The 16,178-nt window shown below is 46.9% G+C and overlaps 1 protein-coding gene across 1 annotated transcript in view; it reads left to right on the top strand.

The window, feature by feature from the left end:
• Nucleotides 1-6,604: 6,604 nt before the first annotated feature.
• Nucleotides 6,605-16,178, top strand: part of LOC147610605 (uncharacterized) — a 67,556-nt gene continuing 57,982 nt past the window's right edge. Inside the window, exon 1 of the mRNA XM_086786590.1 lies at nucleotides 6,605-7,207. Within this exon, the coding sequence (XP_086642716.1) occupies nucleotides 6,605-7,207 (603 nt within the window). The remainder of the gene's footprint in view (nucleotides 7,208-16,178) is intronic.

The following is a 16,178-nucleotide window of genomic DNA, read 5'->3' as shown; positions in this document are numbered from 1 at the left end:
CCTTCATGTATATTGAAGGGAACCATGTTATGTCAAGCTCGAGGGAATGAAGGATAATTAGCTTGTCCATCTTGAAAACCCCGTTATGAGAAGGTTCATAGATAGAGAGGTACACAATTCTTCATGGATGATTTTGGAAATATCTATTATAGACAAAGGTAAATATAGATAAACATGTAGGGAGACCAAGAAAATCACTTCCACACGAGCAAAAGCTAATTGAGTTCTCACAGAATAGACTCCTACCTCCCAACCTCACCCTTTATTTCACTTCATTTTCCAAACCCACAGTACGTCTCCTCATGACTTTGGACTAAGATAGCATTCACTAGCACATATAGCTTTTGTACATCCCTACTATCAACAGATGACCAATGAATAATGATGAGCATGCCATAAGGTTTTATCCCCACACTAGTCCAGGCCATAGCAGAATCTCTAATTCACGTTGACCATAGCCAACATTGTCCATACTTTTTAAGGCATTCCACTCCTTTAAAAGAATCCTCTTAGCTACCTTAAGTAATTGGAATCAAGAAATATGGAACATATATTGGCCATTGTAGCAAGCTATAGCCACTTTAAGGACTTGTTGGAACAATACCTACTTTGAGAATAATTTCCCTTGCACCAACCCATGTAGCACCATATGTCCATATAGCTTCTCCCCTAGTTGTAACTCTACCTATAGGGGTTATTCTCAAGATTCTAGACATTAAATAAGCCATGGGTAGAGGAATGTAGATAGGTGTGCCAATAGAACTTGTGAGGGATGTGAGAGATCAGTTCTCATCTAGAGCTCATCGAGTCTAGAGGATAATGAACAAATATGATGGAAATGAGGACGTGCTAAATCACTTAGAAGTGTTTGAGCAGATGTGAAAGGGTTTGGGAACCTAACTAAGATCCTTGTTTTTGGTCTAAACCTGGATGGAACATCTACACAATGGTTTTGTACACTTTAACCAATTTACAAGTTTCCATATGAGGCCGCATTTTAAGTGGAATTTTTAGAGGTTGCAGACAAATGGAGTTTTCTCTAAAGCTTATCTCAAAACTTAAGAGCGTAAATTCACAAAATAAGGTATGTCTCCAAAATCTCACCTGAAACCTTAAGAGAGTACATTCATAAGATAAGTTATTATTACTGTCCATGTTTAGACAAGGAGAAGCAAAACCAACAAAGGCTGCAAACAATCGACTACCGCTCGCTGAAGCTCCGCCCCGTCCTTGCTTGCGCGTCCTGCACACCTGCGCCCCCCGCCTTGTCCCCTCGTGCCTGCTCTTGCCCCCCTGCCTGCTGTCACTTCTACGCCCCCCTCCCACGCTGCTTGGCCCGCTGCTCATCCCCTTTTTGCCCCCTCCGCCTGCTTCGTTGCTGCGCCCCCTCCCTCATTTTGCTGCGCCCCCCTCCTTGCCTTCTCGCCCCCCCTCCTCGCCTTCTCGCCTTCTCGCCCCCCTTTCTTCGTGCCCACCTCACCTCTGCAGCGCCCCGACCCCCCCCTCCGCCAGCTTTTCTCCTCCCTGCCCCTCTTTCGCGTAGCTGCCGCCCCCCCTAGGGCTTCTCCTTCGTCATTTCTCCCCCTCCTCCCCTTTCGTGCTGACTTCGGCCCCCAGGGGTTTCTTTTTTTCTCCGGCCTTCATCTTCCGCCTCTCTGTGTGCAGCCCGTTTCTTGCAAGATTTTCGCTTTCGCCTCACCTACGCCTGAGCTTCAGACTCTAATGGAGACTCCTCCCGCCTCGCCTCAGAGGGATTCATCTGCAGTCCCCTCGCCCGCTCCTCGCCCGCCCCTGAGGACACCCCCATCGGGCCTTCTCTTTCGTCGAAAGAGGAAGCGAGCCTCACCGCCGCACAGGTGGAATGCCTTCAGGCTCATTCCACCATCTGCCGTATAGTCGGCACTCGCCCCAGCAGAGGGGAGATCCAAGATCTTCTCCAAGCCCGCCTTCTTAAAGATGTGGGCAAGATCCTCGACGTACAGCTACTGGGCCGTGGACATTATCAGATCGAGTTCGAGACCGCCCAGAGCACGGCCAAGGTCGTTGCCATGTGTCCCCTTGACATCAGGGGTGCTCGGGCTTTCTTCAGACCTTGGCAGCATGGCTTTGACCCAGCAGCGGCGGCTGAGCAGGGAGAGCGCCTTTTTCATGTTACAGTTTGCTTCCCTGGACTCCGCCGGGAGTATCTTCCGCTCCTCTCCCAGCTAGGAGCATTGGTGGGGTCGGTACTAGAGACTGGTCCCACAACAGCTTCAGTGGTGGCCACAGCAGCTAGATTACCCTCCGTCAGAGTTTTGGTGTGTGACATCTCCTCCTTAAGGTCATTCAGCTACCTAGGATAGGGGGGGATGGATTGATCAGAGAATGGAGTTCTCGGGGCTCCCGAACCAGTGCTTCATTTGTAGGCAGGTCGGTCATCTGGCCAAGGCCTGCCCTCGCAGGAGACCTCGACCCTCACCAGCAGGCCCTTGATGGCCCACCCACAGATGCGGCACAGCAAGCTGCCTCCGAGACACCTGCTTAGGCCACAGAGATCTCGGAGTGGCAGCGTGGACAGGGGCGCCACCAAGGGAGACAGCCATAGCAGCACTCTAGAGACCGCTCCAGCAGCAACCACCACAGCAGCACTCCAGAGACCACTGCAGCACAGCAGCCACAGTCTTAGCCTCACTAGGTTCCCGTGAGGAACAGCTTTGCTCCCCTCTAGGAGGAGACCCCTGTGGTGACGACTGCGGACCAGAAGATGCGAGCACCCCCTCCTTCACCCCCCCACCCCCATCCCCTCCCACCACCTCGCTTCCACCTTCGCCTCCTCCCGTCCCCGCCCCGGTTTCGGTAGCGGCTCCCTCTTCACCCCACTCACCCCCCCTTCCCCCCCACCCGCCTCGCCTTCCTGGGAGACCCTGGCAATCCCTTGGCGCTCGCCCGCAGTCCGGAGGGCGCTGAGCACCGACCTCGCTCGAGCACCACAGAGGAGACCTACCATGCCGATTCGGGCGTCACGGATATCATCTATTCGCAGTCGGTTGAATCGCCTCAGTGATCGGAGGCTTTTGATTACGCCTTCACTCGGCTTTTTGGAGCAGAGGGCCCCCATCCGAGTTCATGTAGTGATGATATCTCCCGCCCGCGGGGAGGAGGCACTTGATTCAGCGGCGGCCTTCTCGTTCCCTCTATGTGGACCTTGCGACCGAGAGTGGACTCTAGAGCTCGCTCTTAGCACTTTGAAGACTTAGGCAGTTGAGTTTTCTCATCATGTGAGTGATCTGGAGGTGACAGATGTGATAGGCCGGCTCTGGGAGTTGGCTCACTTTTTCTTGGATCCCGAGAGTGTGGATGCCTCAGGGATTCGTCATTTGGTCGTGCGTATAGTGGCAGACGTAGCATGTGACCTTGGATACGTATGTATACACGAGGTTGCTCTGTCAAAGCGGGAGGCAGTCGCCATGGGCCAGAGCCCCACTGGCACCTGATCCGTGGTTCTTGCAGTACACCGGGTGGGCAGATTCGCAGCCGCTCGGATGGGGACTACTCTCCATCCAAGCCGCTTGCGAAGGCCCGTCTCGTACGGCTGAGACAGCATCCACCTCAGCAGGTCATCCATGAGGATCATCTCATGGAATGTTCAGGGCCTAGGCGGAGCACATTTTATACACTATCATGGTTGCTTGAGGTAGGAGCTTCAGAGATGCCTGGTTGGTGGCGGCATTGATATTTTGATGATGCGGGAGCACCACTTGGGTGGGAGTAGGATCCGAAGATATGGTTCGGTGATGCCTGGTAGATGGGATACCTTTTGGTCTGCAGGGTTTGGTCCTTCCGGTGGACAGGGAGGAGTATGCATGGTCATTGCAGATGTATGGCGACAGGCCATTGTGGATCGAGGGATCATTGTGCCTGGTAGAGCACAGTATGTCATTCTGAGGATGCATGATGAGCTATTGGGTGTGCTCAACGTCTATGCGCCTAATCACGCTAGTGCTAGAGTAGAGTTCTGGACTCAGGTTACAGCCAGAGGCCACACATTGGTGTGTCGGGGGAGACTTCAACATGCTTGAGGACCCGGCCGATAGGGTGGGAGGCAGTCATGTTACAGTGCACGGCACGGAGCTTGCACCTTGGGACCGGTTTTGCATGTCACTGAGGATCACTGATGCATGGCAACATGGGGCCTTCTGCCGCTCTCAAGACAGCCTTAGTTTCTCTCGGTCGGATCGCCGATAGGGAGGGGCTAATCTATCACGGATTGATCGCTTTTATATGGGTGACTGGTTAGGGGAGCGAGGGGGCTCCGTCGGCATTCTCGCTGGCACCTCATTTTCAGATCATGCACCAGTTATCCTGACATTGGAGGAGGGGACACAGGAGCCCAGCTTGTTGAGGATCCCAGAGAGGGTACTTACAGATCCCAGTCTCGCTGAGGACTTTGAGAGGATCTGGCATGATAGTCAGTGCTCTAACCAGGATGCAGCAGGCCAGTGCACCCAGGGACTCATTGAGCTTAGCTCTTTTTTGCACGCTGCAGCTTTGACACAACTGGGAGAGATTCGCGAGCGGGAGCATCGGCGGCTGAGATGCAGTCTTGCTTCGCTACAGCACCTTCAGGAGCAGGAGCCTGGATGTGAGTGGTTGGCGTCACAGCTGAGCCAGGCACGCCAGGAGGTTAGAGAGGCAGAGGAGCAGAGACATGAGTTTTACTATCGTCGTCAGGCCTCTCAGTGGACGTAGCTTGGTGATAGAGTGACTGGGGAGTTTTTTGAGATCACTGGACCCCGTCATGCTCGGGCAGGAGTCCGTCAACTGGGTAGACCGGATGGATCAGTAACTACTGAGCCCGGGGAGATCAGAGCCATTGCAAACCACTGCATTTTATAGAGACCTGCTTTCAACGGAGCCAGCCCCCACTGAGGACAGAGATGCTTGCAGACAGACTCTGTGGGCCCATGTGCAGAGGAGGGTCACAGATCGTATGCGTACAGTTCTTGGTGCACCTCTTTCAGAGATTGAGCTTGCCGAGGCCTTGAGGGTCCTACCGCGACATAGTTGCCCAGGGGAGGACAGACTGACGCCGGCCTTTTTTATGCGCTATTGGGACCTTTTGGGGCCAGGCCTCCGTCGCGGCAGGGGCTTTCAATATGTTTTGGACACTGGGGTGATGCCACAGAGCTTTTCAGAGGGCTTGATCTTTCTTATCCCCAAGGGGGAGGGAGTATCAGATGATATTCGGCATTGGAGGCCTATTACGATTCTCAACACTGTCTACAAGGTCTTGGCAAAGGCCTTGAGTTTGAGGATCCAGCCCTTTTTGGGGGAGTTGATTCATGCCACCTAGATAGGATTCGTCAAGGAGCGCAGTATCCTTGACAACATCTTTACTTTCTGGGAGGCGACGGCCCGAGCCAGATTTCTTGGCGGCGAGGACTTGGTCGTGATGCTTCTCGATTTTGAGAAGGCATACGATAGAGTTGATTGGGGTTTCTTAGAGGGCACTATGCTTCGCCTGGGCTTTGAGCCAGGATGGATCAGAGGGGTTGCGGCTCTATACTCCATAGCTCGTAGCCAGGTGTTGATTGTAGGAGGACGGGGGCCGAGTTTTGAGCTAACCAGATCAGTCTGACAGGGGTGTCCCCTCGCCCCTTTTCTTTTTCTCTTCTTTGCGGAGGCTATGAGCATGTATTTGATGGCAGAGGAGGTTGGTTTGAGAGGACTCCAGCTCCCAGTCCGGGGGGAGGACCTGCTTGATGCGGAGTTTGCAGACGACACAGGCTTATTTTTGCATGGCCAAGAGGCCAATCTCCTTCGGGTAGAGCAGTCGCTCCAGGTTTTTAGTGCAGCCGGGAGCATTGATCAATTAGTGTAAGACAGTGGCCTTTTGGATCAGTAGTTCTCCCACTTCGGCATGGAGCCCGGACCCCGGTTTTAGATGGATTCCTCCTAGCACAGTAGTGCGGTATTCGGGATGCCAGATTGGACTGGATTTGTCACCTGAGCAGCAGATTTCCCCGCTTCTTCTGAGCATTCGGAAGAAGCTTTTGTATTGGAGTACAGCTCGGCTATCCTTGGCAGGGAGGGTGGTGGTGGCAAATCAGGTGCTACTAGCGACCATGTGGTACATTACGTCTTGCTGGATCTTCTCGAGCTCTTGCATCAGCCAGGTACAGAGGCTGATCAGGAACTTTCTTTGGTCTGGGCGGGATGGTCAGCCAACCCAGGCAAAGGTTGCATGGGTAGTTATTACACTTCCGCTGGCTCAAGGAGGCTTGGGCATTATAAATCCACTCGATCAGAGTAGAGCCTTATTAGGGAAGCTTATTGTTCGGGGGATGCTTCTAGGCGCTGAACCTTGGAAAGAGCTTCTCTTCAGCGGCTACAGGCTTGAGCTCCCCCAACAGGGGGCACTTGGGCACCAGAGATTCGCTGGATCTTCATAGAGATGAGGAGGACAGGCCTCAGTAGAGGATGGGAGGACAGATTTGCTTTGAGTATCCTGAGAGCTTGGGAGCGGTTGAGACCGGGTCTCTCTCAGCGACCTCCTTCTTGTGTTGAAAAGTGTGCCAGACAGCCGCTCATCTAGAGCCCAGCGGTTCACACAGAGCAGGGTCATATGCTAGGTTCTCGGCCTCATCTAGCCTGGGGACCTTTAGCAGCAGTAGGCACAGCATGCAGTTTTGGAGACTGGCAGGCCTTCTGCAGTCTCACAGAGGAGATCCAGGTGGAGAGGCTGAGTCACTTCAGAGGGGGGATGATTATGAGGGATGATATTCAGGAGGCACTCATCATCACAGAGGAGTGGTTCACGCCTTTCGAGCCAGTGGCCCCACGGTGGATGGGAGCCTTTACTCACTTGGAGATCCTGATTGCTGTCAGAGCTTGCAGTGAGGATGGCAGATGCCTCTACTATGAGATTCAGGATGAGGACAGACTTCAGAGAGTGGAGGTGGAGTCGCCTTTGGTTGTAGAGTGCACCTTTCAGAGGATTCCGGTAGTGGCTGCCGCTTCTCGGAAGTGGCATATTGACCCCGACCCTACTGATGTGCTCTCGGATTGGCGCATATGGGCATATGCAGCGCACCCCTTGGCCCGGTTACAGTGGGACCCTCGGGAGTACGAGTGGTATGATCCTTATGCATCCCTTGAGGCCACAGAGATCACCTTTTTCCAGTATACTATTTGGCTGGGGAGGCATATTTTAACGGCGAGGAGGATGGTCTCTCCAGCTGTGCAGCGGGGCATTGGCGGCTACAAGGACTCTCACAGGAGTTTGTGGAGGATTTTTGGGCTCGGCTCTGGGCTAGTCGACAGGCCCGTAGGATCTAGACTTTCCAGTGTGGCTGGTCGCCCACCACCACAGGGGCTCAGCAGTTGGCACGTGGCTTGTTTACAGCGGTCTTCTGGCGGCCTGCATCCGATGCAGCCACCCTATGGAGACACAGAGACATTGCCTTTGGGATTGCCCTCAGGCACAGCAAATTTGGCTACGGATGCTGCGTAATCTGGCCCCCTCTCTCCAGAGGGTATTTTTACGTGGGGTGCCGCTGCTTGGTCGACTTTGACAGGGCCTGCTATATGGGCTATGAGATGAAGCAGGATAGTCAGGCTATCAGATTCATTAGGGGCCAGCCTCGCCTGGTTCCGGCACCGGATTTCTCGTCTGCCAGCTGGACAGAGGAGAGGGATTTACGATGGGAGCTTCTCAGCAGCCTCACCATCTGGTTCACTTGGAGGGCCCGGTGTTTCACGGCCTTCGAGGGGAGACTGGAGGCACCAGCAGAGACTGTTCGAGGGATCTGGCAGGAGTTGATCCACACCTTGCGAAGACAATATGACCGCATTCACGACGGATGAGGCGATCTTGTGGCACCAGGCCTTTCACACCACCTGGTGCAGCGGCCCCTTCTACACCTTGCACACGGGATCCCCCCGTCGTTGGCATTAAAGGGCACCTGTTTGGCTATTCCCCCCCCCCCCTATTGTATGGTTTAGCCCCTCAGTCCTTAGTACTGATGCTTGTATTTTGCAACACCTAGGGAGAGTCTCTCGGGCTGCCTTGCTGTATTCACTGCTCTGTTTCCCTTATGAGCAGGAGAGATCTTTTGTAGCCCTACGGGCGGTTTTATATAACTAATGAAAGGATCTTTTCTCGAAAAAAAAAACCAACAAAGGCTAATTGTGCACTTCCTAAATGACGAAGGAGAAAACTCTCAATCATTAATTGTACATGCAAGGTTGGGATTGTTACTTAAATGATAATTATACATGAATGCTAGTTTAATAGACTAATAATTGTATTATTGCACACACTAGACTTGGGTGAGGTCAATTCCATCCCAAGATCCTAATAAGTATATGCACATTAGGTTAATTGTATGGATTTTGGTTCACCTATTTCACAAAATTCCATGCCCATTTCACACACCCTTCTCTTATTCTCAAAATAGAGAATTTTATTTCATTCATAAATTGGATGAGGCTAATAGTTATATTCACATTGGGTTTATTATATGGATGTTGGTTCACCTATTTCACAAAATGATGTGCCCATTCTAGACACCCTTCTCTTATTGTCAAGAATAGAAAATTTTGCAGAGTTTCTTGTCTCATTGATACATTGGATGAGGCTACAATATGTGACATGGATTATTAGCCTTGCACACGAAGATAGAAAAATAGACTCTCATCACAATGTGTCAATAACTAATCAACCATCATGTGCTACACAGAGAGTGTTGTCTGATATGCCAAAGTAATGTGAAATAATGATAATCCATATATTCTATGTACAACCTTGGTCATTTACATGGCTTGAGGTTTTAAAGACCCTTGGCTGTTTGTTGTAAGCTAGTCATGTGTTAATATTTAGTCTATATTATCTTCAATCTTATATAGAGAAAGAGCTTCTTGTTGGTTGGGTTGTTCTTTCCTAGATAACTATCCTCAACACTTGCTTGAAGGGACTTGCAACCAGCCCCCATGTTGTCTTCGAGCACCCCAACATAGTCTGAGGTTACCCATCGACAATACTTGTATCTATACTACTAGCATGGCTTTGTTGTTAAAATGAGGCAACAATGCCAAAATCCATCATGACATGCCACAAATCAGCTCTTGATATATCTGAAGATGTCGACAAGATATTAGTTCTTATTGTGTGGGTTATTCTTTCCTAAAGAACGATACAGGGGGAGGAGACACACACACAGGAGCAAACCCTAATGTATATTGCAAACCCTAACCATAGAGGGAAGCCATGTCCACTCTCACACAAAGCATAATGCACTAATCCATAATCCACACTACACACAATGAGTTGTGTCCACACTCTACTAACCCTAGCTAATGTCCACACACTATGACCAGCTGGACACGCGGTCATTTATGTCTCACACATGTTCCTACCTAATCTGCCAGCACATAGCATAGTTGGCTCACACTGACATCGAGCTTGAATCTCAACAGCCCCTCTCAAGCTCATGATGTACTGCCGATGAAGATGTAGATGAGCTTGGGATATCAAGACTCTCAACACTCCCCCTCAAGCTCATCCCATGTACTCCCAACATAGTCTGGAAGTACTCAAACTTCTCCCTGCTAAGTGGCTTCGTAAAGATATCAGCCACCTGCTCATCAGTCTTTACATACTGAAGATCAACTGTACCATCCAGCACCTTCTCTCTGACAAAGTGATAATGGACCTCTATGTGTTTGGTGCTCGCATGAAACACTGGATTCTTTGCCAACTGTATACTGCTCATGTTGTCACAATGAATGACAACTTTGCCATCAACAAGAGGCTCACACAAATCTGTCAAGAGACTCTTTAACCATATAGCCTCACAAGTAGCAATGGCTGCACCCCTGTACTTAGCCTCTGTACTGGATAAAGCAACTGTAGGTTGCTTTTTGCTACTCCAACTCACCACGGCACTTCCAAGTGTAAAAGCATATCCACTAGTAGACCTCCTATCATATGCGCTACCTGCCCAATCAGCATCTCTGTAGCCATGTATATCCAAGCTTTTACCACTCTCATAAAATAAACCATAATGTGCTGTGGTCTTCACATATCTCATGATGCGTCTCACTGCATCCAAATGTGGTTTCCTGGGGCTCTGCATAAACTGGCTGACTAGCCCCACAGCATAACTCAAATCCGAGCGTGTGATAGTCATGTATATGAGACTACCAACCATCTTCCTGTACATAGAAGGATCATCCAATTCCTCGCCATAATCAGCCCGCAACTTCACATTTTGCTCCAAAGGTGTACTCATAGGCTTACACCCTGTCATGCCATACTTTGCCAACATATCCAATGCATATTGGCGCTGTACTAACCAAGTACCTGCATGATCTTTCACCACTTCAATTCCAAGGAAGTATCTCAACTCCCCAAGATCTTTCATGTCAAATTGCCCACTTAAAGCTTTCTTGACATGCATCACATCTGCACCATGATCACCTGTGATAATCAAGTCATCCACATAGATGACTAGTAAAACAATCCCATGCTCTGTCTTCTTCACATAGAGTGAAGAATCTGCTGTAGAAATATGAAAACCAAGTGAGATAAGATATCTGCTCATCTTATCACTCCAAGCACGAGGTGCTTGCTTCAGACCATACAATGCCTTTTTCAATCTGCATACGTGAGTGGGATATCTAGGGTGTACATACCCTTCTGGCTGTGCCATGTACACTTCCTCTTGTAGATCTCCATTTAGAAATGCATTCTTAACATCCATCTGATGCATTTCCCAGCGATTAGCTGCAGCCATAGTAATGACTGCTCTCACTGTGCCCATCTTAGCCACTGGACTAAACGTCTCATCATAATCCAATCCTTGGGTTTGTGCATAACCCTTTGCTACCAATCTTGCTTTATGTCTCTCAATAGAACCATCAGATTTGCACTTCACTTTGTAAACCCATTTACATCCAATAACATTCTTATCCTTTGGTAATGCAACCAAATCCCATGTATCATTATGGACCAATGCGTCCATCTCTACATCCATTGCTTTCTCCCATACATGCTCTCCAATAGCCTCTGTATAGCATGTAGGTTCCACATGCTTCACCATAGATGTCATATATGCATAGTGCATAGCAAAATCTCTATATGTCAACCTGTCAACAGGATATCTGACTCTCTGGGATCTCCGCAATGCATGCGGGTCACTCTGTACACCTGTAACTCTAGCATGTGGTGGCACATATCTGTCCTGCCTAGCACCAGGTGTGCATAAAATAGGTATGCCAAGCTCCTCATCCAAACTCTCAAAACTAGATGACTCATAACCTGTGATTCCAATTCCTTCGACTTTCTTTTTCCCTTTATCCATAGCACTACTCCCAGTGCTCACACTCTCATGCCTCAAACGTCCTGACCATGGACGTACACTGCTACTCTCAGCTTCTGCTACTGGCCCACACATAGTAGTAGAACTAGAACTTGCTTGTTGTGGCAAGTTCACAGGCACATCAGCCTCAAGTGACTCAATGACACCTTCATCTTTTGTTTTGTACCAACTAGCAAGCTCATCAAACACCACATCACGTGAGATGACCACTTGTTTAGTTTGTGGATTATAACACTTGTATGCCTTTCGATCCTGTGCATATCCAACAAATACACATTTCTCTGCCTTAGGATCCAACTTCCTTCTTCTTTCATCAGGCACATGTACATAAGCTATGCATCCAAAAACTTTAAGATGTCCAATGTCCGGCCTATAACCTGTAAGCCGCATCTCTGGCGTGCTTCCATGAATGGCTGCTGTAGGTGTTTTGTTTAGAATATACACTGCAGTAGCACATGCTTTTGCCCAATAGTAATCTGGCATGCTCTTTTCATTAAGCATTGCCCTTGCCACTTCACATATGACTCTATTCTTTCTCTCAGCCACACCATTCTGCTGAGGTGTAAACCTGCAAGTCAACTGTCTTCTTATTCCATGCTTCCTCAAGAAATGCTCAAAAGCTTTTGAGGTGTACTCACCACCTCCATCTGTTCTCAAACATTTAATCCAACAGCCATATTGCTTTTCTGCAAAAGCTTTGAAATCCATGAACTTTCCTAACACTTCACTCTTCTCTCTCAGAAAGTATATCCATGTCATCCTGCTAAAGTCATCAATGAATGTAACATAGTATAAACTGCCTTTGATAGATGGGTTTTGTGCAGGACCCCATACATCACTATGTACGATCTCAAGTGGCGTGTTACTCGTATTTCCTTCTCTAGGAAACCTCAACCTTGCCTGCTTTCCAAACTGACAGGCTTCACAAACATGCATATGTCCATCATATTTGAACCTAGGCAATCCATTGACAATGCCTCTTGTTTGCAAGTTCTTTAATCTCTGTATATTGACATGTCCAATCCTCTTATGCCACATATCAATGTCCTGTACCACATTCCTGCTCTTTGAGAACATGGCTGATTTTAACTCAGGAATTCCAGCATCCAGCTTAAACAATCTACCTTCTTTCTTGCCTTTAGCAATCACTCTACATCCATGTTTGAAATCTTCAACGAAGCATCCATGCTCGTTGAAGCGAACCTGTAATCCCTGTTCCACCATTTGACCAACTGAGGCCAAGCTCTTTGTGATCGAAGGCACATACAATACATCAGACATAGACTTTGTTTGACCATTGTGCATGACCAATGGTACACTTCCAACATGTGTAATGACATGCTGGGTATCATCACTTGTTTCCACATAGCCTTTTACATCCATAGGCTTCATATGCTCAAACCATTCACCATGACATGTCATATGGTTTGATGCTCCTGAGTCCATATACCATGTGTCATCATTTTCAGCATTTGTCGTCATAGAACCCACAACATGCTTCATGGCAAACAAATGATTTGCAGTGCCATCATTGCTGCTTGATGCATAGTTTCCACCATGTTGTGCATAATTTCCACCATAATGACCACCATGCTATGCTCTACCCCCTCTCAAATCATTCTGTTTGCGGAAACAATCTCTCGCCATATGACCATATTTGCCACAATAATGGCATTCAACATCTTGCATAGAATTTTGTTGGCCTTGCCAACGTCCTCTTCCATGGGGTTACCTCTGCCTCTTTGAGGGGTATATCCACGACCACCTCGAGCACCATATGAAGGCTGAAAATTCTGTTGTGGAGGCCTGTCCTGCCATCCACGACCATTACCACCACGTTAATAAACTCATTCCCAGCTCAATTAAGCATCATTGACCAAACAAATCACATAGCCCTCTTCTCCAAAGTTTAAAGCATCCAATTGCTAAAGAAATTGAGGAAGATATCAAACACCCAATGAGAAATTGATCTCCTCGTAGGCAAAATGATCAAATTCAGCTCTGTTTCCTCTGGTCTGGCTGCGCCGCCTACAAATGAGGCCTTTGGGAGTGATTATAATGTTTTTTGATGAGGTATTCAAGTCCCCAACACTCCTAGGTATGTGTGCAATCCACCAATGGTTGAATTTTTACCAAAAACATGCTCCAATTTCATCAATTTTTGGCTTCCTTTTCTTTGTTTTGTGAGAGCTCAAAAACCAGAGATTTTCACACTTTGAAATGCATTCAAATTGCTCCAAAATTTGTTCAAGGCTTGCACATGGGTTGCCAATACATCCCTCTTTGTCAAATACATATGTCTTTTGCCAGAATCACACGTATTTCCACCATACATCAATGTTCCCAAGCTTTAATGGAAAGCTTCAAAAACCAGAATTTTTCTTCGCTTTGATTTGCTCTATTTTGCTTTGCTTTTGCTTGTATCACCTGCAATCTGCTCAAGGATGTTTAGAGACCTTACCCGGTAGGCCAAGCTCTCAGATCTGATAGTATTTGGTGTGCTCTAATTGGTGTGCTCTAAGCTTCACAGCTCCAATGGCAAGCTTCACAGCTTCTCTTCACAGCTTCTTTTCCCTCTTCTCTTCACTCACTCATAAACCCTAATAAACAGCACAAGGCTCTGATACCATGTTGAAAGAACGGTAAAGGGGAAGGAGACACACACACAAGAGCAAACCCTAATGTATATTGCAAACCCTAACCATAGAGGGAAGCCATGTCCACTCTCACACAAAGCATAATGCACTAATCCATAATCCACACTACACACAATGAGTTGTGTCCACACTCTACTAACCCTAGCTAATGTCCACACACTATGACCAGCTGGACACGCGGTCATTTATGTCTCACACATGTTCCTACCTAATCTGCCAGCACATAGCATAGCTGGCTCACACTGACATCGAGCTTGAATCTCAACAGATAACGATCCTCAACACTTGCTTGAAGGACCTGCAAAAACCAACCCCCATGTTGTCTTCAAGCACTCCAACATAGCCAGAGGTTACCCATTGACAATACTTGTATCTATACTACTAGCATGGCTTTGTTGTTAAAATGAGGAAACAATTCCAAAATCCATCATGACATGCCATAAATCAACTCTTTTTATATCCGAATATGTCGACAAGATATTAGTACTAAAGTCCCATTATTGTCATAACGTTTCACAGGCTAATTGCAAATGAAACACTAACTTAAACCTATATTTCTCATTTTCCTATGTGCGCTAGTCTAAATACAACACTTGCGTGTACTATCACTAGTTATTCAATGCTATTTTTGACTCTTGGGATACACGATATTATTTATCACAATTAGGATAAATTTCTTGGCCAATAAATATTCCTTCACATCATGTTTTTTCAACATACATATTATTAGTTCAAAACAATGGTTTCTCATGACAAAGTTAAGATATCTTGTATATGCATTTATATCATTATGTAGACAATTATACTTCACATGTTATACCTAAGTTCACACATGTTCAATTTTCTTGTTTGCAAAGATATGATGTTATAGTAGGATGTGGGATTATCGTTGAGATCTTTAGATCTCAAGAGTTTATTTGCAATGCATCATGACGGTTTATATCATTCTTTTCCTATTTTAACAACAAAGCCATACTAGGAGTATGGATACAAATCTTTTCAAGGATAACCTTGGTCATGTTTGAGTGCTTAAAGACATCATTAAGGTTGGCTACGTAGGTCCTTCAATGAAGTGTTTCTATGAGTTAAAAGGTTCTAGACAAAGTATTGTGGACATAATTCAATATTTGGAATCGACATAAATGGGTTTTATGCCATTGACTTATCAAAAGTAGTATATCAAATAATTGAGCCATTCATCTTCTCCGAGCATTGTGAAAAATACATTATTTTATTTAGAGACACACGATGGGCAAGGGCTATATTATATCTGTGTGTTGCCTCACGGTAGGCCAATATTTCAAGAAAGGCCAAATGAAGGGGATGAGATTATAGATCAATATAGCAATAAGAGAGAGGAGCACATCTTTGATGCAGAGCAAGGATCAAAATCTACAGATGACTCCAAATAATGATGTAGTTAATGAAGACACTTAACTCGTACATGACATTAAGGATGACTTACTAGAAGCTGGTGAAGTCACTAAAGTACCAGAAGACACTTAACTCGTACATGACATTAAGGATGACTTAATAGAAGCTGGTGAAGTCACTAAAGTACCAGATGAAGATGACATATTAGGATTGAATATTCTTCTTACCACTGAAGCGTATGAGGCTTTACTTGACAAGAATGAATTAGACTTTCAACTAGAGAGATTCTAGGCCTCTTTCACTATCAGGTTCACGGTTAGATCTTCGACACCAGGCATAACATACATAATTGATTGGGAGCACATTGCAAGGATGAGTTGCTCGTGTACTATTCATAGTCAATCTCATCAACATTCATTCTAAACTCCCATGTATGATGTAATGTGGATAAAGGTGAATAGCATGCGAGTATAAAGGGTGGTGGAGTGCACTACATGATTCATATCAAGTGTATGAGTATAATTGAAGAAACATGAATCTAGAATAAATAATTTAGGTCAAAATTATATTACACAAAATATCTTGCTCTCTCCCTCCTGTGTAATGTGATATGTAACTTTCAATAAAGTGTTGCGTGTGGGATGATTACTCAATAACAAGAACATCCCACTTGCAAAACCTCTAGTTAATAGAGGAAGCCCAGCAACAAGACCCACAATGGCTTCTAGAGAGTGAGAACAAATGGAACAAATTTGTGCACATGGTTTTACAGGCACAAAAGGATGGT

Source organism: Cibotium barometz, chromosome 49 (assembly GCF_041138505.1).
Source record: "Cibotium barometz isolate CiBa-2024 chromosome 49, ASM4113850v1, whole genome shotgun sequence".
Classification (NCBI taxonomy): Eukaryota; Viridiplantae; Streptophyta; class Polypodiopsida; order Cyatheales; family Cibotiaceae; genus Cibotium; species Cibotium barometz.
This window is presented reverse-complemented; position numbering and strand designations above follow the sequence as displayed.